General features: G+C 37.6%; 1 protein-coding gene across 7 annotated transcripts in view; it reads right to left on the bottom strand.

The window, feature by feature from the left end:
* The window catches only part of TRIM37 (tripartite motif containing 37), a 197,491-nt gene that overhangs the window by 113,738 nt on the left and 55,787 nt on the right, over positions 1-27,966 (bottom strand). For all 7 annotated transcript variants that reach the window (XM_064582669.1, XM_064582668.1, XM_064582670.1 and 4 more), the window contains exons 4-9: positions 26,984-27,100; positions 22,786-22,873; positions 21,058-21,180; positions 19,336-19,459; positions 18,407-18,474; positions 3,451-3,575 (exon numbers count right to left, since the gene is read on the bottom strand). In XM_064582669.1, coding sequence (XP_064438739.1) covers positions 3,451-3,575; positions 18,407-18,474; positions 19,336-19,459; positions 21,058-21,180; positions 22,786-22,873; positions 26,984-27,100 — 645 coding nt within the window. The remainder of the gene's footprint in view (positions 1-3,450; positions 3,576-18,406; positions 18,475-19,335; positions 19,460-21,057; positions 21,181-22,785; positions 22,874-26,983; positions 27,101-27,966) is intronic.

The following is a 27,966-nucleotide window of genomic DNA, read 5'->3' as shown; positions in this document are numbered from 1 at the left end:
ATAGGTGACTTGAACAACATGGGTTTGAATTGTATAGGCTCACTGATTTGTGGATATTTTTCATACAGTGCAGCAAATGTATTTTCTCTTATGTTTTTCTCTTCTCTAGCTTACTTTATTGTAAGAATATAGTATATAATACTTACAACATGCAAAATATATGTTAATCGACTTTATGTTATCCATAAGGCTCCTGGTCAACAGTAGGCTATCAGTAGTTAAGCTTTTGGGGAGTCAAAAGTTATATGTGGATTTTCGAATGCTCAGGGGCCAGCATCCCTAACTCCCGCATTGTTCAAAGGCCAACTGTAATTGAGTAACAAATATTAGATTTTAATATACAATTCTCTATTATTTAACATGGAATGTATACCCTCTTCCATGTCTCCTGTGTAGCACCTACAACAGTACTAAACATATAGATGGTTTTAAATAACACTGTACTTGTTCAGTAACTTTATTCTCCATTGTGGCTCCACCATGAATCATCAACCAATGGAACTTAAAGCAATCCAGTTCCATGAGAACAAAGCTTAGGAACATTCACCACTACCTTTGCACAACTAAAATTTGATCCGTAACTTAATGTCAACAAATGTTGACCTTTCTTATTTGGATCTCTCTCTACTATGCTGATTCAATGCATCAACAGATGAACACCTCCTTCCTGGATACTGCAGCCCACAAAGTGAGTTTCTATTAAAAACTACAGTTAAGTTACAAGTCAAAATTTCCAGTAAGGCAGCAATAAGCTTTACTGAGGACAGAGAGGGTCCTAAGGTGAACTTTATCCATGGAAAGCTCCTTAATTGTCATCCTTTCTTATTTTTTAAATTTTTGGTGGTTTCCTCTTTACTGATGTTCCTCCTACCTTCTTCCCTTGCTCCCTGCCTTCCCAATTTCAGTCCCTTCCATCTACACCCAAAAAAGAAGGTAATGAAAAGGAAGGGATGGTTGGGGTTCTGGGCCACTTGGGCAATTAGGGAACAGAAAGCAAAATAATCACTGGATGTAAGAGAGATTTGACAAGAAGTCTAATGCAGAGGTGCCTGCTTAATGAGCCGCTGCAAGCAATATCAGCATAGTTTATCTATATCTACAGTTCTCAAACTTTAGTACAGGATTACTCAGGATGCCCAAGATTCATTTTCTGGACACCACCACCAGATTGGCAGGGAAGAGGCCTGGGAATCTGCATTCTGGACAAACACTCCAGCTGGTTCTGGTAAGTGATCCATACACCATACTCTGAAATGAAAAACATTTACCTTTAAAACCTACATTTCATTCCACTGGTGATGGAATGGTTCAGAAAAGGTATTCTTTAAAACTGAAATGACTAACCGGTTTATCAAAAAGGCAGCCTTGGGATACTGGTGAACATCCTTAGTTCACCCAAATCTACTTAAAGACAGCAAATACCAAGTCCTTTTAATAATATTCTTTATATTCTTCTTGATTAAAATAGGAGTATTATATCTGGTTTGCTAATTCAGAGAGAAATGAAGACTTATCAGTCAGAACTACCTGAGTTCTAGTTGTCAAAAGAATTTTCCCTTCTGTTTATAGGACTGTGGGTGGTCCAGTTATGCCAGTGATTTTAAACCAGGGGCAGTTTTGCTCCCAGGAAGCATTTGGCAATGTCTGGAAATATTTTTGTCACAACTGTGAAGGGAAAGGTGCTACTGGGATACTGCTAAACATCCTACAATAAACAACATAGCTCCCTCAACCCCACAAAGAATTATCCTGATCAACAATAATGGTTGAAGAACCCTGGCTTGCACTATACAGTCTAGTACCATCAATGCCCTGTGGCCATCATAGGGCATCACATATTAAAGAAAAAAGGCAGTTAACCATATAAACATTTTTAAAACAAAGGTTATTTCCTAAAGGTACCACAGCTCTCAACATACTAGAAAAACCTGGCAATATTCCATAAGCCATCTTTAAAGTCTAAGATGGACAAAAATCTCTCGTTCCAATATATTTTTATCTGAGGCAGTGGTTTAACCTCTCATCATAGGCATCAACTAAGGAAATTTAAAAAGAAAAAAATACAAATGTCTAGTTATACCCAATGTTATGGACTGAGTTGTGTCCCCCAAAATTTGTACATTGACGCCCTAACCCCCAATGTATTTGGAGACAGGACCTTTACGGTGGTAATTAAAGTTAAATGAGGTTATAAGGGTGGGAGAGACCCTAACTCAATAAAGCTCATGTCCTAGAAGAGGAAAAGACACCAAACACTGATCTCTGTGTTTGAGAGAAAAGGTCTTTCCAGGCTGCAGGGAGAAGGTAGCTGTCTGCAAGTCAGCAAGAGGCCTCATCAGAAATCAAATGTCTTAGCACCTTGATCTTGGACTTCTTGCTTCCAGAACTGTAAGAGAATAAACTTCTGTAGTAAGTAACCACCCAGTCTGTGGTCTTTTGTTATGGAAGTCCAAGCAGACTAAGATTTTATTTCAAATGACCTGAGGTATGAGCCAGCACTGGTAATTTTCAAAAGAATCCCAACTGAATATACAGCTAATGTGAGGAACCACTGCTCTAACACCACATGCTGAAAGAATACGCTGTTCAAAAGAATTCTAAGACTGCTCCAAATAAAACTAAAAAGATGCACAGAATGCAACCAACTGTTTCCTCCCACTACCTTTTAGGATATGAAGGTAACATGATGTCACCTTCAGAATCTTTTGGCATTTCATCTGTTTTCTGAGTTTTGCTTCAGACAACATATATGTAAGCAATACAGTCACTGTGTAATGAGATATAAGTAAACTCAAAAGGTAAATAAAAGAATGAACATACTACATCATGGATGGACCTTGAGAGCATTATGCTAAGTAAAATAAGTCAGAGAAAGACAAATACCGTATGATCTCACTTATGTGTGGAATCTCAAGAAGGGGTCAGAAGGTATAAACTTCCAGTTATAAAATAAGTCATGGGGATGTACTGTACAGTATGGTGACTATAGTAAATAACACTGTACTGCATATTCGAAAGTTCCTAGAAGAGAAGATCTTAAAAGTTCTCATAACAAAAAAAATTTTAAACCGTTTATGGTGAGAGATGTTAACTAGACTTAATGACGTGATCATGATTGTGTCATGACCAATTAATATGAAGTTACTGTCAGTTATACCTCAATTTAAAAAAGTGAACAGATACTAATGAAATTGAATTGGGATCAATTCACGTTCTACAGAAGGTGACACTCTAGGAAGAAACTAACTCCTAATTCAAGCTCCTCTCTTCACAATCAAGTGTAAGTCCACCAGTATTTTTTTAACCAGATTTACATGCACAACTCAAGTTCACCAGACCACATCATTATAAATAACACCCTAAAAAACCATGGAGTTAAGAAAAATAACATTCTTTTGAAACAAGTGTATGTATTTGCACATAAACTTCAGATAAAAAACTATGTCATACCTGGTAAAGTCTGGTGGAACAGGCGTGGTAACAAAGGATGCCATGGGCTTTCGATGAACTTGCTGAAACATCATGAGGATCTCTGAGCTCTTAGATATCAACTCACTCTTACTACAAGACCGCAGCTGTGTGAGGAAAAAAATTGAATAAACAAAATTAATATTTAATGGCATCTCAAAATCCTTAATAAAGAATAAAAACAGAAATTATTTTGGTTAGGGGCGCCTGGGTGGTTCAGTTGGTTAGGCGGCTGACTCTTGATTTCAGCTCAGGTCATGATCTGGAGGCCCTGGGATCGAGCCCCACGTCAGGGTCCACTCAGAAGGGAGCCTGCTTGAGGATTCTCTCTCCCCCTTTCCCTTGTCCCTCCCCACTGCTCGTGTGTGCTCTTTCTCTAAAATAAATAAATCTTTAAAAAAAATTATTTTGGTTATGTGCTGGAAAAAAATGTGAGATAAAAATAGAATGACTTTCAAAGTGTTCTGAGAGTTAAGAAACTACATAGGATCTAGGTTATTTCCATTCTAACGATGAAGTCATTGAAGAAGCATATTTGATTTTTTTTTTTTAAGATTTTATTTATTTATTTGACAGAGAGATAGAGAGAGAGCACAAGTAGGCAGAGCGGCAGGCAGAGGGAGAGGGAGAAGCAGGCTCTCCACTGAGCAGGGAGCCAGATGTGGGGCTCAATCCCAGGACCCCGGGATCATGATCCGAGTTGAAGGCAGCCGCTTAACCGACTGAGCCACCCAGGCGCCCCGAAGCGTATTTGATTTTAATGCATTTTTCTCTCCTTGAAGCTACCACAGATATATTTTAGACTGGCATAGTGAAGCTATTAATGTATATTAACAAACAAACCTCTATAGGTCAATAGCCTTCAACAAGAATTTCTCAAATGGCATTCCAGGAAGGAGAGAAATGTTAAAATGTAACAAGACCCAAACAAGTCTTAACCTACATCAACTTGGAAAACACCACTTTATGTAGTGCCAAAGGTAAAACTGAGAAATTCAACTTTAATAAGTGTGGTAGTTAAAAAGACTTTCTATTCAAGACAACCAATCTGAAGTCTTAATTCTGCCATGCACTAATTATATGACTTTCAGAATCTGTTTATCTGTAAAACTGAAATAGTATCTGCTGCTGCTTGCTTGTTACAACAATCATGAAGCCGTAAGTGAGAAAGCTTTATAAACTGTTACAGACTAAACTGTGTCTCCACCAAACTCCTATGTTAAGTTCTAACCCCTAGTAGCTCAGAGTGTAACTATATTCGGAGATAAAGTCTTTAGAGGACACAGAAAGAAAGTAGACATCTGCAAGAGACACCTTAGGGGAAACCAAACCTGCCGACTCTGATCTCGGACTTCCAGCCTCCAGAACTATAAGAAAGTACACTTCTCTTATTTAAGCCTCCTAGTCTGTGGTATTTAGCTATGGATGCCCTATCAAATTAATATACTATCAAATGCCATATAAATGATATTTATAACACTCACTACAACTAGGTTTGTATCTTTAAAATGATGGTTGTTTAAGGGCGCCTGGGTGGCTCAAACGGTTAAGCGCCTGCCTTCAGCTCAGGTCATGATCTCGGGGTCCTGGGATCGAGCCCCACATCGGCTTCCCTGCTCAGTGGGGAGTCTACTTCTCCCTCCCCCACTGCCACCCCTCTGGCTCGTGCTCTCTCACTCTCTCAAATGAATAAAATCTTAAAAAAAAAAAGTTTAAAAAAATGATAGTTGTTTATAGCTCACGAAGAATAATATGACTGGTATCATATGAAAAATATCAAAACTTACAGCTTGTATTCAAATATTTATTGAATGCATATTATAAATATCCTTCCTTGATCCCATTTCCTTCAAAGATAATTCACTGAACTTAAGTTTATTATTGCTATACATGTATTTCCACATTACGTGTTCAGCAATGTTGTTTTTAGACTTTATATAAATACTATCAAGCTATGTCACGATGTAGCCTACATTTTCTACTTACTGCTGTTTGAAATTTGTTTATTGATATTTATAAACCTACTTATTTCAGCAGTTTTAAAGAGAATATCATTGCATGTATATAGCATTAAGTTATTTTTCTCTGTCAGTGGACAACTGGGTTGTTTCCCATTCTTCATTATTATAAGTAACTCAGGAGTAAAGACCCTTGTGCACAGTTCCTGTACACAGATGCAAGTTTCTCACATTATGTCTTGATATAGGACAAGAATCCCAACTTTTTTTTTTTAAATCCAGGAGTATGGTGGCTATTTGGGACCCCTTGTCTTTCATATTATTATTGGAATTTTACCAAATTCTGAGAAAATTCATGTTGAAATAAAGATGGAATTACACTTGTAGAATGATATCAAGAGAATCGTACATTGGGAATATTGAACTTTCCCCTAAATATACTGTAGCCCACAAAATGTAATAGGCTACATTACTAAACATAACTATTTTATGTGCCATTAAGAAAAGAAAGTCAATAAATCATAGCTATATCAACTGTTAAGACACATCCCATTTCAAAGATGGTATAACATATATCTGAGATTTAATGAAATACAGGATATTTCTTCATTCAATTCTTTCTTGTTTTATAATAGTGTCTACAAAGATCTTCAACAGGGGTGCCTGGGTGGCGCAGTTGGTTGGCTAGGCGTCCGTCTTCAGTTCAGGTCATGATTGATCTCTGGGTCCTGGGATAGAGTCCCACATCAGGCTTCCTGCTCAGCAGGGAGTCTGCTTCTCTCTCTCCCCACTCCTGCCCCTCCCCACTGCTCATTCTCTCTCTCAAATAAATAAAATCTTTAAAAAAAAAAAAAAGGTCTTCAATGTATTTTATTAAACTTATTCAAAATTCTGTTTTTATTACTATTATCAATGGGATTTTTTTAAATTAAGTTTTCTAGCTGATTATTCCTGATATATGAAAACACTATTGATTTTTAGGTCTTGATTGTATAACCAGCAACCAAGATTAGCTCACTAAAAAGGTGTAAGTTATATACTTTCTCTGTAGATAACCACATCCTCTGCAAATAACCAATTTTATTTCTTCCTTTCAATATATTTATACTACATTTATTGTCTTAATTTAATACACAGGACTGGGGCCTGGGTGGCTTAGTCAGTTAAGTGTCCAACTCGTGGTTTGGGCTCAGGTCATCTCAGGGTCATGGGATCGAGCTCATGTCAGGCTCCACGCTCAGTGGGGAGTCTGCTTGAGATTCTCTAAAATAAATAAATCTTTTAAAAAGAATACACAGGACCAGTACACTCAGAAATGAAGCAATGATAGGAGGCAACCCTGGATTCTTTATCAGAGAGTCTCAAATTTTATCGTTTAGATTGTTTCCTATAGACCTTTAAAGTTACTGTAGTTCCCTTTTATTCCTGGTTTGCTAAATAATTTGGCCATGAATGAGAATCAAATATAATAATATTTTAAAAATTATTATCCTATTAATTTCTATTTATATATTCATGTGGTTTAATCTCAAGTTATAATCAAGAAGATTCTTCTGATAATGAAACATTCCTTTCATTCCTTTGATTGACCTTGCCCAGGCTTGTTGTTTTTTTGGTGTTTTTTTTGTTTTGTTTTTAAAGATTTTATTTTGCAGAAGCTGCTGGGAAGATGGCGGAGCAGCACGTCCCTGGGCTCACCTCTTGCCACGTGGCTGCCTAGAGAGCACCCACATCGGCATAAATAACCCAGAAAGCAGCCTGAAAACTGGCAGAACAGACTCTCCGCAGCCCGGCATAGACAAGAGGCCACACCAAAGCAGATCCACCCCCTCCGATCGCTCTTGGCAAGATCCCATAAAGCGGTGCCACAAGCCTGGCAGTGCACACGCGGCGCAGACAAGGGCCAGCACCACTCCAAAGTGAGTCCTGCCCCAGCGAGAGGGGAAGATGACCACACACCAGTCTGACTGTGACCCCAGCAGTGGGCTGGGGGCAGGCAGTGGGTCTGACTGCAGGCCCCACCCACCAACAGAAGCTTCTCAGGGGACGACACAGGGACAGTGCCTGCAGTTAGGTGCTACTGCATCTCTGGCAAACGCCTGGTCTGACTCAACTCAAGCCCAAGACAGCCCTGGAGCAGCCCACTAACACCACGGGCACCAGACTCTGCCTACAACAGGCAGAGAGCCATCACAGACAACAGGACTGAAGGCAAACACATCCTAGCCACAACGGTAGGACACCCCTGGAGCAACACACATAGGAGACAGCCCCTGAAGCACCAGGTTCTGGGGAACAGACATTGCACTGCAGGACCTCTTCTTCATAAAGCCACTACTTTCAAGTGCAGGAGACGTAGCTGACTTTCCTAACACAGAAAAACAGACAACACAAGAGACAGAATGAGGAGACAGAGGAATATGTCCCAAATCAAAGAAGAGGACAAAATCAGAGCAGGAGACCTAAGCGAAACGGAGGTAATATGTGTGATAGCGAATTTAAAGTAACGCTCATAAAGATACTCACTAGAATTGAGGAAGGAGTGCAGGACCTCCATGAGACCCTCCACCAAGAGAAGACATAAAAAAGAACCAATGAGAGCTACTGGCCTCACTAAATGGAAATAAAAATAGACCATCTGGAATAAATAGCAAGAAAGAGGAAGTAGAAGAAGGGATCAGCCACCCGGAGGACAGAGTCATGGAAAGCAATCAAGCTGAGCAGATGAGAGGGGGAAAAAATACACAAAATGAAAATAGACCCAGGGAACTCAGCAACACTGTCAGGCATAACAGTCGCATGATAGGGATCCCAGAAGGAGAAGAGCGAGAAAAGGGGGCAGATTTGTCTGAAGAAATAATAGCTGAAAACTTCCTGAATCTGGGGAAAGAAAGAGAAATCCAGATCCAGGAGGCACAGAGAGCCCCCAACACAACCAACCCAAAGAGGTCTGCACCAAGACACAAAGTAAATAAGATGGCCAAAAGTAGCGATAAAGAGAGAATTTTAAAAGCAGCAAGAGAAAGGAAAGCAGGTACACACAAGGGAAACCCCATATGGCTATCAGTGGGTTTTTCAGCAGAAACTATGGTGGCCAGAAGAAAGTGGCATGATAAATTCCAACTACTAAAAGGAAAAAATCTACAGCCAAGAATACTCTATCCAGCAAGGCTTTCATTTAGAATAGAGGGAGAGATCGAGTTTCCCAGAAAAACAAAAATTAAAAGCAAAACCAGCCATGTCCCTGTCACACACGATGCCATCAGCCTGTGGGTCCCAAATTCACAGTCCAGCCACCCTCCTGCCCAAGTCAGCACGTACGGCCTGCCACCTGCTAAATGCCAAGTCAACACGCCTTCACCTCAGATTGCCAAGGGCTCAAATTGACACTCTTCCCCTCAAATTCCAGCCCCTGTGCTCAAGTTTGTGCACAAAAGTGGGCATAATTATAACAGAATGAAGCAACCCAAACATCTATTTCTGTGGAATATAGAATGGATAAAAGGAGAGTACTAGGCTGAGAACATCAACAAGCACATCAAAAGAACAATACATACAACATGATTCTGGTTAGTTTAAAAAACAAACAAACAAACAAACAAACAAACCTGGGAAGAATAAAACAAGATGAAACCAGAGGGGGGAGACAAACCATGAGAGACTTCTTAAGCATAGGAAAGAAACTGAGGCTTGCTGGAGGGGAGGTGAGGGGGGGATGGGGTAACTGGGTGGTGGACATGAAGGAGGACACGTGATGGAATGAGCACTGGATGTTGTATGCAACTGATGAATCACTGAACTCTACCTCTGAAACTAGTAATACACTATATTGTTAATTAATTCAACTTAAAATTTAAAAAAAGGAACCCCCCCACACACAAAAAAAGATTTTATTTTTAAGTAATCTCTACACCCAATGTAGGGCTCAAACCTACAACTCCAAGATCAAGAGTCACTCCACCAACTGAGCCAGCCAGGCACCCTGGTCTTGCTTCTTTTCATAAATATCCTACTGATTTTTGTCTGCTAGTATATTTTTAAGATTTTGGCATTTCGTTTTCAATAAAACTGAGCTTTAATATTCCTATATTGTTCTTATGACAACTGGTTATTAATGTTACATTGTTTCAAAGAATGGTATGTAGTACTTTTGTATTTGCTAAGAAAAAATTACTTATCATAGGCAATACCTCAAGGCAGATACTTAAAGATTTGGTAAAAAATTTCCATTAGTCTGGGGCGCCTGGGTGGCTCAGTTGGTTAAGCGACTGCCTTCGGCTCAGGTCGTGATCCTGGAGTCCCAGGATCGAGTCCCACATCGGGCTCCCTGCTCAGCGGGGAGTCTGCTTCTCTCTCTGACCCTCCCCCCTCTCATGCTCTCTATCTCATTCTCTCTCTCAAATAAATAAAATCTTTAAAAAAAAAAAAAAGAAAAAAATTTCCATTAGTCTGAATTTTATGCCTTTTGAAGCAGACTTATTACCAATAAAATTCACTTAATGTTTCTTGTTTAAATTATAGACATTCTATGGGCGTCTAGGTAGCTCAGTCAGTTAAGTGTCCAACTCTTGATCTCAGCTCAGGTCTTGATCTCAGGGTCATGAGTTCAAGCCCTGCACTGGGCTCCACACTGGATGTGGAGCCTACTTAATAAATAAAATAATTAAATTAATTATGTACTCTTGAGTGACTCTTGATAATTACAATTTCCTAAAAATTATCCTCTTCATGTAGATTCTACCTCAATAAAGTTGCTCATACTTGTAAAGCACATAAAACACTGTCTGGTATATAGTAAGTACTATGTAAATATTTACTTTTAAAAATTTTTATTATTTAAATTTCTACTGTATTTGTAGTCCAATTCTTCTTCCCAATATAATATTGGACACTTCTTTTTTCTTGATAACCTTGCTAAAATATCTATTTATGTTTTTCAAAGATCCAATATTAGGTATGCGGATACTCCCAACTATTTCACAGCACTCTCTTCCGTGAATTTCATCAATATCTTCACAATTTCTTTCCATTTTATGCTTCTACACTATTGTTCCTTTATTGGCTTGTTCAGTTGAACACCTAACTCATTTATTCATAATTTTCTTAAACTACATTTTAGACTAAAAGTGTCCTAAATATTCCTTAGCTATGTCTGGTTATTTTAATGATTTATCATTTCTTTAAAAAAAAAAAAAAGTTTTTTTTTTATTTGAAAGAGAGAGAAAGAGAAAGCACGAGTGGAGGACAGGGAGGAGAAACAGGCTGCCCACTGAGTAGGGAGCCCGATGTGGGGCTCAATCCCAGGACCCTGGGATCATGACCTGAGCCAAACACAAAAGCTTAAATGACTGAGCCACCCAGGCACCCCAATAATTTATCTTTTTTTTTAAGATTTTATTTATCTGAGAGAGAGAGAATGAGAGAGAGGGAGCACATGACAGTGGGGAGAGTCAGGGGCGAAGCAGACTCCCTGCCAAGCAGGGAGCCTGATGCGGGACTCGATCCAGGGACTCCAGAATCATGACCTGAGCCGAAGGCAGTCACTTAACCAACTGAGCCACCCAGGTGCCCTAATTTATCATTTCAATTGCAATGTCCTCTTTAGCTCAGGAACTATGTAGATATTTAACACCTCAGTGCATATTTACATATATATGATTTTTAAAATAATGCTTTCGTTTTTGATGTCTACCTTAACTATACTTTGGTCACAGAACATGTTCTTTATATAAATTTCTGAAATTTCTTCAGACTTCTATATACCTTAGTATATGATCAAGTATTGAAATGGTTTCATATGGACTGTAAAAGAATATGTATTCTCCATTTCTGGATTCAGGGTTCCACACATACCTTTTAGAGAAAACAACTTAATTTTTTCTTTTCAAATATCCTCTATTCTTACACCTTTTGTTAGTTGGTGCTATCAGTTTATTAGCTATTTAATCACTCACTATAGTGATTTTATCAAAATCTCATAATTCTGTCAGTATCTGCTTTTTATTTTGAGTTTATCCTAGAATACAAAATCATAACTGTCTTACCTACTTTTTAAGGCAGAATGTTCCCTTTTGTCAGTATTACTTTTCATCACTAGTAATGCTTTTCCCCCCACTTTAAATTCCTGATCATTCCCTAGATCTAGGTCTTTTTTAAATTTTATTTCATTTATTTATTTGAGAGAGAGAGCATGAGAGGGCAGAGGGTCAGAGGGAGAAGCAGACTCCCTGTTGAGTCGGGAGCCTGATGTGGGACTCGATCCTGGGACTCCAGGATCATGACCTGAGCTGAAGGCAGCTGCTTAACCAACTGAGCCACCCAGGTGCCCCCCGCTGCCCCGATCTATGTCTTATTAAGTAGATCATTGTGGGATTTTTTTTTTAAAGTTCAGATTAATCCATATACTCAAGATAAAAGAAAAAAATACTCAAGGGGCTCCTGGGTGGCTCAGTTGTTGGGCGTCTGCCTTCGGCTCAGGTCATGATCCCAGGGTCCTGGGATCGAGCCCCGCATCAGGCTCCCTGCTCAGTAGGAAGCCTGCTTCTCCCTCTCCCACTCCCCCTGCTTGTATTCCCTCTCTTGCTGTCTCTCTGTCAAATAAATAAATAAAATCTTAAAAAAAAAAAAACTCAATTCAAAAATGACCAAAACAGGGAACAAGAAACTGATAGGACAAACAGCAAGATATTAGACTCAAACTTCACCATATCAATAAGTACAATGAATGTGAACATCCTTAACATCCCCGTTAAAAGTCAAAGATTGTCCAACTGGATTTAAAAGACCAGAACCAATTGTATGCAGCCTACAAGACACAGACTTTAAATATTTAGAAACAAATACATTAAAAATAAAATGTCAGAATAAGATATATCATAAAGATGAAGTGACTTTTTGAAATCAAATAGATTTCGAAGCAAAAAATGTTATGAGGATAAAGAAGGTCATTTCACAGTGATAATGGGAACAATTAATCAAGAGAATACAACAATCCTAGATGTTTAGGACCCTTATAGTATGGCTTCAAAATACATGAAGCAAAAACTGATAGAACTGCCAAAAGACAAGACAAATACACAACTATTGCTGAAAATGTCGACAGCCCTCTCTCAATAATAAAACAAGTAGACAAAAAATTCACAATATAGTAGACCGACACAACGTCACCCACCACCTTAACCTCAAGACATTACAGACTATCAGAAAATCCCCCCAAATATTTGGAAACTAAATAACATTTCTGAAGGACCCATGGGTCAAAGAATAAATCACAAAGGAAAAAAATATTCTGAACACAAATGTCTCAAGTCAACAATGCCAACTTCCATCTTAAGATTTTAGAAAAAGAGCAAATTAAACGCAAAGCAAAAGAAAGAAAACAATTAGATCAAAACAAACATCAATAAAATAGAAAACAAAAACAACTGAGAAAAACCAAAAGCTATGTCTTCGAAAACATCAACAAAAATAGATATCCTCTAGCTAGACCAATCAGGGGAAAAAGACACAAATTACCATTATCAGGAAAGAAAGAGGTGATAACACTGCATTCTACAAATATTAAAGGATAACAAGAGAATCTCATGATTTTTGCACCAATAAATTTGGCAAATTCAAATGAAATAATTCCTTGAAAGACACAAACTACCAAAGCTCACTAAATAAATGAGTAATATAAGGGCACCTGAGTAGCTCAGTCAGTTAAGCATCTGACTCTTGATTTTGGCTCAGGTCATGATCTCAGGGTTGTGAGATTGAACCCACTCTGCACTAGATGTGGAATCTGCTTAGGATTGTCTCTTCCTCTCCCTCTGCCCCTCCCCACCCCACAAACTCGCTCTAAAAAAAATAAGAATAAGAAATAAGTAATATAAACTGCTCTATATCAATTAAAGAAATTAAATTTGTAGTTGAAAACCATTCCACAAAAAAATCAAGGCACAAATGTCTTCACTGGTGAACTGTGTCAAACCTGTAAAGGAACAATACCAATTCTACACAACTTCTTCCAGAAAACTAAAGAGGGCATAGTTTAAAATTCTTTGAGGCCATCATTACTCTAATAATGAAGCCAGAGAAAGATACTTTAAGAAAAGAAAATCACCATCTAATATCCCTCAGGCACAAAAATTCTAAACAAAATCTTACTTAATCAAATCCAATAATGCATTAAAAGGACAATGCATTAACCAAATCAGGGTTTTTATCCCCAAAAGTACAAAGTTGGTATAATATTAAAAAAAAAAAAGTTAATGGGATGTCTAGGTGGCTCAGTTAAATGTCTGCCTTCAGCTCAGATCATGACCCCAGAATCCTGGGATGGAGCCCTGCATCGGGCTCCTTGCTCAATGGGAAGCCTGCTTCTCCCTCTGCCTGCCACCCCCCCAGCTCATGCGCACGCGCTCTCTCTCTCTCTGACAAATAAATAAAATCTTTAAAAAAAAAAAAAGTTAATCTATTTAAAGAATGAAAAAAGAAAACCATATGATAATCTCAATACATGCAGAAAAGGAATTTGACAAATCCAACATTCATTCCTAATGAAAATTCTCATCAAACAGGAAAAGAATTCCAAAATCTGATAATGAATATCTACAATAGGGGCGCCTAGGTGGCTCAGCTGATTGAGCATCTGACTCTTGATCTAAGCTCAGGTCTTGATCTCACAGTTGTGGGTTTGAGCCCCACACTGGGCTCCACGCTGGGCATGGAGCCTATTAAAAAAAAACCAAATCAACAATAAACCCACTGCTAACATCATACTTAACACAATACTAGAAGTTCTGGTCAGTAAAACCTGACAGGGAACTAAATAAAAAGCAAATCAAAAAGAAAACTGTCTGTATTCAGAGATAACAAAATTATCTACAGGCAACCCCAGGCATCTACAAGATAGCAACTAGAACCAATAAATTTAGCAAGATTGAAAGATACAGGATCAATATATAAAAATCAATTACATAAGCACAAGAAATCAGAAATTAAAATTTTTTAAAAACACTACTATAGCATCAAGAATTTTGAAATACTGAATAAATCTGACATAAAATGTGAAAAACTTGTATCCTGAAAAGTACAAAACACTGCTAAGAGAAATTATAAGACCTAAATAAATGGAGTCTTCATGAACAAAGACTCAGTATTAAGATGTTACATCTTCCTAAATTGATTTATAGATCCAATGCAATTTCGATCAAAACCCCAAAAGTCTTTGATACAAATTAACAAGCTGATTCTAAAATTCATATAGAAATGCAAAGAACCTGTAATGAAATGCAAAGCAACTCTAAAAAAACAAAGAGCGAAGCTGGAAAGCTAACATTACCTGTTTTATTATAAAGCTATAGTAATGAAAACTGTATAATACTATCATTAAAAATACATAAAGCAATGGAACAGAACAGAGTCCAAAAATATACCAACGTATATACGGACAACTAATTTTTTAAAAAGATGCAAAGACAATTCAGTGAAGAAACGCTGGTCTTCAACAAATGGTGCTGGAAAAAATGGATAACCATATACCAAAAAAATTTTAAAAACTACCCTGGATTCATACCTCACATTAAAAATAAATAAATTCATTAAAAAAGACCATAAACCTAAATATAAAATCTAAAACTACAAGTTTTCTGCAAGAAAACACAGGAAACACTTAGGATCTTGGGTTAGGTAAAAATTTTAGCTATGACACCAAAAGAACAAATTGATAACTTACACTTCATTAAGATCGGAACAGACACCTCAACAAAGAAAATATACAGATGGCAAATTAAGTTCAAGAAAGGATGCTTAACAGGGCTCCTGGGTGGCTCAGTCGGTTAAGCCTGCCTTCGGCTCAGGTCATGATCCCAGGGTCCTGGATCAAGCCCCGCAACGGGCTCCCTGATCAGCGGGAAGCCTGTTCTCCCTCTGCCACTCCCCCTGCTTGTGTTCCCTCTCTCTCTCTGTGTCTCTCTCTGTCAAAAAAATAAATAAAATCTTAAAAAAAAAAAAAGGATGCGTAACATCATTAGTTATAAGACACATGCAAACTAAAGCCATAATAAAATGCTATTACACTCCTATGAGACTAGTTAAAATTTAAAAAATTGAGTATATTATGTGTTGGCAATGATGTGGAGGAACTGGTACTCTCACAGACTACTGATGGAAATACAAAATGGTATGATCACTTCAGAAAATAGTTGGCAGGCACTAAAAAGTTAACCATACACCTACCAATGTACCAAGCCACTATAGCATAGGTGGACCTAAGAATAAAGGAAATATATGCCCATATACAAATTTGTACATGAATGTTCGTTATAACTTTATTTGTAACAGCCAAAACAGGAAGCAACCCAAATGACCATAAACAACTGAACAGAAAAAAAAAAATGCGGCATATGCAATACAATGTGTACACACACACACACACACACACACACACACAAAGAAGGGGTGCCCGGCTGGCTCAGTCAGAAAAGCATGGGACTCCTGATCATGGGGTCATGAGTTTGAGCCCCACATTGGGTATAAACATTACTTTCATAAATAAATATTAAAAAAAAAACCCACAAAGGAACACTACCCACAATTAAAAAGGAAAGAACTAATACATGAAGGAATTGCAAAATAATTTTGCTGACTGAAAGAAGTCAAACAAAATAAGTACATAATATATATGATTCCAATTATAACTCTAGAAAATGAAAATTTATCTATGATAGAAAGCAGACGTGGGTTGCCTGGAGAAGCAGGCGGAGAATTTATAAAGAAGTGCAAATAAATTTTGGGAGATAATGAATATGTTCACTATCTTGACTATGGTGACAGTTTTACAGGTATATACTTTATCACAATTTATCAAGTTATACACTTTAAATACATGCCAATTATTGTCAATTATTCTTCAATAAAGCTGTTTAAAAAAAAAAAAAGCACACAGATCCCTAGATCCCTGCCCCTATTCCACCACAGATGTTTAAATTTGTCTCAAAACTCCAGCAGAAAGGTGCTAGTTTATTCTCTGGAGGGGAAAAAATCTCTGGACTAGGGGAACATGCACAATTAAGAATATTAAAGAGAAAAACAAGAGTCTTTAAATAAATATTTACATACTGAATTCTATTAAGCTGTCAGTTAAGTGTAAAGACTGAATAAAAATATTTCCAGACATGCAGTCTTGAAAAATTATTCTGAGGGGCACCTGGGTAGCTCCATCAGTGAAGCATCTGACTCTTGATTTCAGCTCAGGTCATGAAATCAGGGTTGTGAAATCGAGCCCTGTGTCGGGCTCCACACTGGGCATGGAGCCTCCTTAGGATTCTCTCTCTCCCTCTGCCCCCCCACCTCTGCCCCTCACTCTTGCTGTCTCTCTCCCCCTCTCTCTCAAAACAAAGAAAAATTTATCCTGATTAACCTTTCAGGAAAACTAAAGGAGGATATGTGATACCAAAACAAGTAAGTAAAGCAAGAGAGAGGAAGCCATGGAAATCAGGAAACATGGAATTCAACCCAAGAAATAAGTAAAAAGGGCGCCTGGGTGGCTCAGCCAGTGAAACATCTGCCTTTGGCTGGGGTCATGATCTTGGGGTGCTGGGATTGGCCTGGCACCAAGTCGGGCTCACTGCCTACTGGGGAGTCTGCTTCTCCCTCTCCTCTGCCCCTCCCCCCAACTTGTGCTCTCTCTCCCTAATAAATAAAATCTTAAAAAAAAAAGTAAATGGGCGCCTGGGTGGCTCAGTTGGTTAAGCGACTGCCTTCGGCTCAGGTCATGATCCTGGAGTCCCGGGATCGAGTCCCGCATCGGGCTCCCTGCTCAGCGGGGGGTCTGCTTCTCCCTCTGCCCTCTTCCCTCTCGTGCTGTCTCTCATTCTCTCTCTCTCAAATAAATAAATAAAATCTTTAAAAAAAAAAAAAAAAAGGAAAAAAGTACATGGAATCCCCAGGATGATAATTAAAAGAATCATCTAAGGAAACAGCTATGTATCAGGCAAAGAAAGGAATTCAAGAATTCCAAAACCAAAAAAAAGACAGATTACTCTATCAACTATTATGTAACACTATACACTTTATTCATTCCCTATGTACTTCATCCCCACCTACCCCATTCTTCTTCTTCTTCTTCTTTTTTTTTTAAAAGATTACATTTACTTATTTGTCAGAGAGAGAACGAGCACAAGCAGGGGGAGCGGCAGGCAGAGAGAGAGAAGCAGGCTCCCTGCTGAGCAGGGAGCCCAAGGCGGGGCTTGATCCCAGGACCCTGAGATCATGACCTGAGCTGAAGGCAGACACTTAACCAACTGAGCCACCCAGGAGTCCTCCCACCTACCCCATTCTATGAGGGCAGACGTTTTTGCCATTTTGTCCACTGCTATGTTCTGAACACCTAAAAAAATGCCAGTTATTTATTTGATACATAATAAAAATTTCCTTAACAAATAAAAATGTTAATTTTACCATAAGACTCACTGTATAGGGCGCTGGGGTGGCTCAGTTGGTTAAGCGACTGCCTTCGGCTCAGGTCATGATCCTGGAGTCCCTGGATCGAGTCCCGCATCGGGCTCCCTGCTTGGCAGGGAGTCTGCTTCTCCCTCTGACCCTCCTCCCTCTCATGCTCTCTGTCTCTCATTCTCTCTCAAATAAATAAAAAATCTTAAAAAAAAAAAAAAGACTCACTGTATATAATTGGCAATGTTTTATCTCAAAGTCACAACTTAAGTCACAATGTCAGAAGATTTTTATCTTTTATAGATTCACAGATTTCTATGGGCTGTTCCCCATAAAAATAATTGCATTCTTACAAAACAGAATAAATCTTATTAATTTTATCTTGTTCCCAAACATGATGGAGAAAACTTGAATCAGCTGATTCCTATTTCATAAAAATTCCCAATATAGCACACATAGATCTCCCAGTCTTCTGGTCGTACATAATCCTGTCCAAAAAAGAATTTTTTTTAAAGCCTGTTGATAGACATTTATTATTTCATCACCTGGTGCTCCACCTCCTGAAGTAAGGATTCCAAGAGCTCTGTTTCTTGTGTTAGAGATGTCTTCTGACCTATTTAAAAACACAAAATACCAACACTCAGGCTCATAACTGGTTAAGAATGAAATTAACTTTCATTGAACATAGTCAATAACAAGGAATCAATTTCAAGTAAATAAAACTTCACTACAGCTACCCTAAAACATTTTCCCAGAGCTTTAAAAGGTTCAATCTAATATTGTAGTAGCTTTGACAAGGGAATTTCAGAATCAACCCTAACTACAATTTTAGACAAATTGCAATTCAGGTCTGTTAAATTCATCTAGAAATACAATGACAATATATTCTGGAAGGAAATTAACGTTATTGTTTCTTCCAAAGGAATATAAATATCTAGAAAAGTACATTTTTTACTCAATCAACTCTTCTGAAGTAATTCTTTCCCAGAATTTAACTAAGGCTTAAAAAGAGGAATATAGTAAGTTGGCCAGATGTTACACTACATGTCAGCAAAAGGTATGTTCTTTAAACATAAGAATCTGTATTTAAAAAAAAAAGCCAACAGAAATAGTCTCAAGAAGCTGGAAACACACAAGAATAAGGAATTATTATTACAGAATTACTATAGAGAAGGAACAAACTGCTTTACATGTTGGAAAAAAAAAAAGATGATGACAAGGCAGGCATGCCTGCCAAATCAGACCATTTTCTTTGTAAATCACTAAAGAGCTAGAAGGATACATACCCATGAGTTTAGCAGAAGTTGTATCAATTCTGTGTACTATTATTTGATACATTTAATAGGTGGAACTTTTACTTTTGAAAGCAATCTCTTCCAAGCCTATAACAACTCATCAACCTTTACTCTTTTAAGACTGAACCTCAAGGAGGCTCAAAGCACCACATATTCCAACAGCATAGGAAAATACTCACCCATTAGTGTTATGAGCTTATTCTTCAGCTGTGTGTCTAACCGTGCAATCATCATCTCCACTGCATTCCTAATTTCCCGAACACGCTCATCTTTTGCATTTCGAACAGCTTCTACATTTCTTTCCTAGAAGATAAACAGGTAAAAAAAAAAAATTGAAGAATTTTTAAAACAAAAGCAAACAGACATTAATATAATCACTGCAATTATTCTTAAAGTCAGTTGATTTCCTCTTTAAAAGCTGCAACCCAGGGTGCCTGGGTGGCTCAGTCAGTTAAGCAGCTGCCTTCAGCTCAGGTCATGATCCCAGGGTCCTAGGATCAAGTCCTGCATCGGGCTCCTTGCTCAGCGGGGAACCTGCTTGTCCCTCTGCTTGCTGCTCCCCCTGCTTGTGCTGTCAAATAAATAAATAAAATCTTAAAAAAAAAAAGCTGCAACCCAATAATACTTTTTAAATGCTTATATGTCATATGATACTCACTGCTTTAAAAAATTGTGCACTGAAACGAATCAGGAACAAAACTCGTAAATGTAAACAAAGCTTAATAAAGTACATGTTCTTGTAACAGTGAAAGATATGTAATTAAAAAATATTGGTTAGGTACCATATACAAAACACATACTCAAAGCCCAATCATATCTCTGATAGAAAACCACTTCTCAAAAATAAACGAGTATAATGATGCCAGGTTCACATCATGCAAAACCCTAAAACAAATGAAAAATTTCAAAAACCGTATCTACTCTAGTTTACAAAGTTTTAAATTTTTTCAGAAGAAAAAAAAGATTTTCAAAGATTGCAGAGTACACTGCAGATTTCATAAAAACATACCACCAAAAATAGAAAGCAATCTTTCCTATACTTATTGTTATTACAAATACAAGCAGTGAGAATTTCAACATTAGAACACCCTCCCTAACAACCATATTATGTTGCCAAGAGAAAATAATAGAAAAAAAGATAGTTAGATGAAGTCCATTCAGCTTGTTTATATTCCAAAATTACTTCGTAGGTAGCATATATGTAACTCAGAAACATTACTTTTTGTATAAGAAATGTTATAAAACAATGGTTTGAATCTTGATTCCTGAGAGGGTAAAATGAAGACATCTTAAGTTAGGGATGGTCCTCAAACCTCACTAGTTACAACTATCATTCTGGCAACTTTAAACAAAATATATTCCAAAAGCATATTCGGTGCTTAAATGTTTGAAACTCATCACATTTCCTCAAATAAATACTACAAATGGTAAATACCTCACCAAAGCTGTTTGACACATAAAGTATCTGAAGAGTAGCGTTAAATATTACTCTTTCAATTCTGTAGAGTTCGAATTCAAAACATCAGAAATAGTTCATTCACTGGTAGCAAAAACACTCCCAAAAGCTGAGGGTCCAAAGAACGAATGACTTAATCACTTTGTAAAGTCAATATTGACTCTTTAGGAGTCGGTTACTGACTCCTTGTATCAAACAGCTTATTTAACACATTCATTTTCTGTTTCTACATAAGAAAAGGCAATTCTCTGGCTCCAAATGTGGAAAAGGCCAGGGGTTTGGATACAAATTCCTCAGCTGGTTTGAAGTTGGTGAAACTGACTATAAATAGATCTTACCAGATTTTCAATCTTGATTGCAACATAATTGATGTATTTAATAAAAAAATATATATTACATAGGCTAGACTATAAAATGGATAATGATCTTTCAGTAGCAGTCTTACCACTTCTTGAACTAAGCTGATCAGTTCCATGAGACGCCGACGAAGTTTGGCTACCTCTTCGTTCACTTTAGTAACATGCTGCTCATAAATTTCTGCCAAAGGTTTAAAGGTATGTCCACCATGCTATTTAAATTAATAAAAATAATTTTAGAACATTTTCTTTTATCTCAACCATTTATACTTCTTTATTAACACTTCATGGATGCTAATAAACTGGTAAATATTTTCAAATGAATTTTTTCTGGCTGTCTTTCCTTTGTTAAAATCAATGAGAGCTTTCTTAAAATCATGTGGCCCATATAGGAAATCCTTAAAATTGCAGATAAAGAACTTTAGCAAAACATTTACACTTATCTAGAAATTTGTAGTCATTAGAAAGAACCAAAATCTTTAACCATGGCTCAAACCATCTGACACAACTTTATCTGCCACTCTCTCCTTGGTCAGCACTAGCCTTTTTCATGTTTTCAAAGTTCTTTTCATTAGGCCTTTGCAAAATTAACTCCTTCTTGGGTGCCTGGGTGGCTCATTCGGTTCAGCATCCAACTCTTGATTTCAGCTCGGGTCATGAGATCGAGCCCTCCATCGGAGAATCCCCTGCTTGGGATTCTCTCCCCCTCTCCCACTCTCCCACTCGTGCTGTCTCTCTAAAATGAATAAATCTTAAAAAAAGAAAAAAAGAAACTGCCTATTAACACATAAGTTCTTACTAGAACTGTCTTGTTCAACCAAAGCACCCAACTATGGTCTCTAAGATAAAAAAGATGTAGATTTTTGCATGTCCACTTAAATATGGAAAAGAATGTTTCCATTGCTTCTTACTAAACCCATGTATTTAAGTACTAAATTGTAAGAATTCAATTTTTTGTACTCATCACATTAGTTTTCAAATATTAACAGAAAACTCTCTAAATTGAGCTCTACTCAACCAAGTTGCCTGTCATTCTCTCCCTAAAATATGCTGAAGCCCAAAGAATGATTAATTTTTTTTTTTTTTAAAGTAAGTTCCACACCCAGCATGGAGCCCAACTCAGGGCCTGAGCTGAGATGGATGCTTAACTGACTGAGCTACCCAGGCACCCCAAGAATGATCAATTCTTATTGCTAACAGATATGTCTAGTTGTCTAGCAACTTCTGCTCCCACTAGAACTAACTCTCCCCACCAAGAACCCATTGTGTTTATTTTCAAGCCTATTTACATTTTTAATTAGGTATTAATTAAACAACAGACATAACTGTGAAATAAAAAGCTGTTTCCAGGAAAACTAAGTTGAATGTTTTAGACTTGATAAAATGTATGATGCCTTAAAAAACAACTTTTGAATTAGAATGGAAAAAGAAAAAAACACAACGATAAGGATCCAGATGTTTGCATTCATATTGTTTCACAAATATCTAAAGTTGTTGTTCCAAAGAAAACCAAAACTGGAATTGTGGCCAGGACATTAGATCAACTGGCCTTTAATCAAAGATAAGACTTTGATCCTACAACAAAAGATTTGCAAATAAATATTTACATGTTTTCAATTAAAATAATATGTTTCTGTAAGAGGTGCACATTCCTCATCAACATCTCCCACAAAGGAAGGTTGTGGTATGATAGCTTCTACTATAAATCAGATGCATTTAAATTTCATTCTATAAGCAGAGTAAAATAATATTATTCTCTATCTAAATCAATCAAGTATTTCTAGCTAAAAGTAATATGCTAAATATTTTCTGCTCACCATTCCTCCCCAAAGTGCACACTGATGGCAGATACACTTCTTACAAGTCCAGCAAAATACACTAAGTTTTTCATGGTGATTTTCACATCTATATATTATGAAAAGAAAATATAGATTAAATTAAATAAATTAAAATTATAACATAATTACCTCAACAAATTCCTAAGTTTGGGAAACAGGTTAGTCAATTTTAAACAATTATATCTCAGGAAACAATATAAAATGCATTCCATGCTTCTACAAATTAAGCTAAAATAAATCACATGTGGACACAAAATTTTTTTAAGTATTGTTTTCATTAATTTATAAAGACTTTAGAATCGTGAAAAATGCAGACTAATTTCTAAATAAAGTACAAATATAACATTTTCTAGCATCACTATAGATAAGTTCTAACTTACTACATTTTGAGCAAATCACATTATGAGTCTATACCTACATTAGTATGTATGCATATACAAAAATTTGCCCCACATGTGACCAATGCTAACAATAATCAAGACACATGCAACTGTATAATGTAATACCATATCCTCATAAGAAATGAACAACTCAATTTTAAAAAATGAGTTTCCCGGGCGCTTGGGTGGCTCAGTCGTTAAGCGTCTGCCTTCGGCTCGGGTCATGATCCTAGGGTCCTGGTATCGAGCCCCACATCGGGCTCCCTGCTCGGCGGGAAGCCTGCTTCTCCCTCTCCCACTCCCCCTGCTTGTGTTCCTGCTCTCGCTGTCTGTCAAATAAATAAATAAAATCTTTTAAAAAAAAAATGAGTTTCCCCTTAAATCCACATGTAAAACATGAATATGAACCAAACTGCATCCTCCCAAATGCCTACGTTGAAGCTCTAATGTAAATGTATTTGGAGATAGGGCCTTTAAGGAGGTAATGAAGGTTATATGAGGTCATAAGGTTGGTACCCTAATCCAACAAAACTGGTCTGTCCAAGAAGAGAAAGATACCAGAAGTGTGCACACACAGAGAAAAGGTCCTGTGAGGACACAGCGAGGAAGAGCCCTAATCCAAGTCAAAGAGAAACCAACCCTCATAATACCTTAACCTTAAACTTCCAGCCCCAAAGCCATGAGAAAATATATTTCTGTTATGTAAGCCATGCAGTCTGGGGTGTTGTTATGGCAGCCCTAGCATATAAACACCTTTAGCTTTTATCATACGCAAAATTTAACTCAAAGTAGGTCAAAGACCTAAACATAAGACCTAATCAAAGACTTTGATCCTACAACAAAAGATTTGCAAATGAATATACATTTTGTATGTTCTCATATAATGTAATTCTTAGAAGAAAACACAGGGGAAAAGCTTTGATATTGGATTTCGAAATTATTTCTTAAAGAGGACACCAAAAGCACATGCAACAGAGACAAAAATAAATAAATCGAAATATATAAAAATTTAAAATTTCTGGGGGTGCCTGGATGGCACAGTTAAGTATCCAACTCTTGGTTTCAGTTCAGGTCGTGATCTCATGGTTGTGAGATTAAGCACCATGTTGGGCTCCGAGCTCAGTGAGTCTGCATGAGATTCTCTGCATGAGAATTCTCTCTCCCTCTCCCTCTGCCCTTTTAGCTGTGTGCTCCTTCTCTCTAAAATACATAAATAAACCTTAAAAAAAAAAAACTAAACTTCTGTACCTCAAAGGACACAATAAACAAAGGGCAATCTATGGATTAAGAGACTGTATTTGCCAATCATATATCTGATAAGGAGTTAATATCCAAAATATATAAAGAACTCCTACAATTCAACAACAGAAAACAACCAAAAAAACCCCAAACACCTGATTAAAATATGGGCAAAGGACGTAAAAGACACTTTTCTCCAAAGATGTACAAATAAATAACCAATAAGCATTATGAAAATCATCCAAATCATCAGATAAATGCAAATCAAAACCACAAGACATTTCCTCATACCCATTAGGATGGCTACCATCAAAAAAATAAAACAAGTGTTGGCAAGAATGTGGAGAAACTGGAATCCTGTACACTGCTGGTAGGAATGTAACATGGTACAGCTGCCACAGAAAACAGTATGAAGGGGCGCCTGGGTGGCTCAGTCGTTAAGCATCTGCCTTTGGCTCAGGTCATGACCCCAGGGCCCTGGGATCGAGCCCCACATTGGGCTCCCAGCTAGACGGGAAGCCTGCTTCTCCCTCTCCTACTCCCCTTGCTTGTGTTCCCTCTCTTGCTGTCTCTCTCTCTGTCAAATAAATAAATAAAATCTTAAAAAAAAAAAGAAAAAGAAAACAGTATGAAAGTTCTTCAAAATATTTAAAACAGAATTCCATATAATCCAGCAATATCACTGCCGGGGAAATATCCAAAAAAGGGGTGCCTAGCTGGCTCAGCCAGTAGGGTGTGCAACTCTTGATCTCGAGCTCCACATAGAGGTGTAGAGATTACTTAAAAATCTTAAAAAAAAAAAAAAAAAAGAAAGAAAGAAAAAAATTAAAGATCTAGAAAAGATGAACATCCATGATCATAAGCAGCATTGTTCCCAAGAGCCCAAAAGTGGAAGCAATCCAAATGTCCATCAACAGATAATGGATAACAAAATGTGATATATATACATGATGTATTATTAATCAGCCTTAAAAAGGAATGAAATTTTGATATAAACTACATTACGTAAAGTCAAAGAAGACAATTGCAAAAAGACAAAACTGTGTGATTTTACTTACATGAGCAATGTAGAGTAGTCAAACTTATAGAAAAAGAAAGTGAAATGGTGGTTGCCAGGGTTGGTGGAAGGAGAAATGGGGAATTATTGTTTAATGGGTAGAGAGTTTCAGATTTGCAAGATGAAAAAGTTCTGGGGCCTAGTATACAATGTGAATATATTTAACACTACTGAACTATAAGCTTAAAAATGGTTAAGAAGTAAATTTTATATAATGTGTATTTTACTACACTTAAAAAAAAAATGGGGGCTCTAGGTAGCTCAGTCGGTTAAGCATCTGCCTTCAGCTCAGGTCATGATCCCAGGGTCCTGGGATTGAGCCCCACATTGGGCTCCTTGTTCAGTAGGGAGCCTGCTTGTCCCTCTCCCTCTGCCTGCCACTCCCCCTGCTTGTGCTCTCTGTCAAATAAAATCTTAAGAAAAAATTTTTTTAAGTTTTCTGTTGCCTATAAAAGAGACACACTGGGGTGCCTGGGTGGCTCACTCGGTTAAGCGTCTGCCTTAGGCTCAGGTCATGACCCCAGGGTCCTGGGATTGAGCCCTGCATCGGGCTCCCTGCTCGGCAGGGAACCTGCTTCTCTCTCTCTCTCCCTCTGTGCTCTCTCTCTCAAATAAATAAATAAAACCTTAAAAAAAAAAAAAAGGAGACACACTGTTGCATTTCTTAAAAAGCTTCTCATTAGGGGCGCCTAGGTGGCTCAGTCGGTTGAGTGTCCAACTCTTGATTTCAGCTCAGGTCATGATCTCAGGGTTGTGAGACCGAGCACCGTGTCAGGCTCCGCACTCAGTGGGGAGTCTGCTTCTCTCCTCCCTGTCCCTCTGCCCCTCCCCCCATGTGCTCTTTCTAATAAAAGAAAAAGAAAAAAAAGCTTCTCACTAATGAACTACACTGAGCTTAAATAACCTCAACAGGTCTATATTTTCTATTTCTCATAATAAAAGTGTAAAAAAACCCCAGCATATTAGATACTACCTGGAAGCTCATTTAGGCTGACTTCCACACTACCAAATTTAGAACACAGCTTTTATAATATAGGAAATTTATCAGAACAATTCTTTATCAATGGCCTATATACAACTGCAGCAAACCAAGGGAAGAGAGGCCAGCAGGCATCTAGCAGTTCTACTCCTTTCATGAGAGGCTCTCATAAAAGGAGCCAATCAAGAATTAGAAGGGTCTTTCAAAACAGTGATACCCATGCCATGCCAGAAGAAAAATAAGTATTCACCTAAAACAAAAAAGAAACTTTCAATAGTGTAATTAAAATAATATATGGTAGGGGCGCCTGGGTGGCTCAGTCGGTTGAGCATCTGCCTTCAGCTCAGGTCATGATCCCGGGGTCTTGGAATCAAGCCCCGAGTCCAGCTCCCTGCTCAGCAGGGAGCCTACTTCTCCCTCTCCCATTCCCCTGCTTGTACTCTGTCAAATAAATAAAATCTTTAAAAAATAAAATAACATAGAGCAACATCTACGAAATACTTGAAGAAATTGAGGGCATACTTGTCCTTTTCATTTTCTTCATGTTTGGTGAGACTGCAGAGTTGAAGAGTATCAAGCTGCTGTGTTACTTCCTCTGCCCAACGACAGTTTACTAGTTCTCGTAGCTGGAGTGGAGCACTGGGAAAAAAAAATATATGTACATATATTCTGATTCAGGAACTTGAGACTATTTTTTAATATAAACACATTCCAAAGGTAATCATGCGAGATGATGAGTGTGTTAATTAAATCTAACAGAGGGAAACTTTTCACAATGTATACATATAAAAAATCATCACACTGTACACTTTAAATATCTTACAATTTTATTTGCCGACTATACCTCAAAATACTAAAAACACAATTACCATATAATCCAGCAATACCATTTCTGGGTATATATCCAAAAAAACTGAAGGCAGGTCTAGAAAAGATGAACACCCATGATCATAGCAGCATTATTCACAATAAGCCCAAAAGTGGAAGCAATCAAAATGTCCATCAACAGATGAATGGATAAACAAAATGTGATACATGTACATGATGGAATATTAACCAACCTTAACAAGGAATGAAACTCTGACATATGCTACAACATGCATAAACCTTAAGGACATTACACAGAGTGAAAAAGGATAGTCGTAAAAAAAGAAATTATCAAACACATTCCTGGGCACCTGGGTGGCTCAGTTAGTTAGGCGACTGCCTTCAGCTCAGGTCATGATCCTGGAGTCCCAGGATCGAGTCCCGCATCGGGCTCCCTGCTCTGCGGGGAGCCTGCTTATCCCTCTGACCCTCCCCCCTCTGATGTGCTCTCTCTCTCTCTCTCTCTCATTCTCTCTGTCTCAAATAAATAAATAAAATCTTAAAAAAAAAAACAAAAAACACATTCCTCAAAACAGAGCTAACAATCATACTCATACCATATTATTATTAAAATAAAACAGACTCAATGAAAAGTATGGTTTGCAACTTATTTTTACCTTAATAGGTCATTTACAAAA

This window comes from Mirounga angustirostris, unplaced genomic scaffold, assembly GCF_029215605.1.
Source record: "Mirounga angustirostris isolate CCGP_5_RB_7025 unplaced genomic scaffold, mMirAng1.0.hap1 SCAF_17, whole genome shotgun sequence".
Taxonomy (NCBI): Eukaryota; Metazoa; Chordata; class Mammalia; order Carnivora; family Phocidae; genus Mirounga; species Mirounga angustirostris.
Note: the sequence above shows the minus strand (reverse complement) of the source record. Positions and strands in the feature narration are given on the sequence as shown.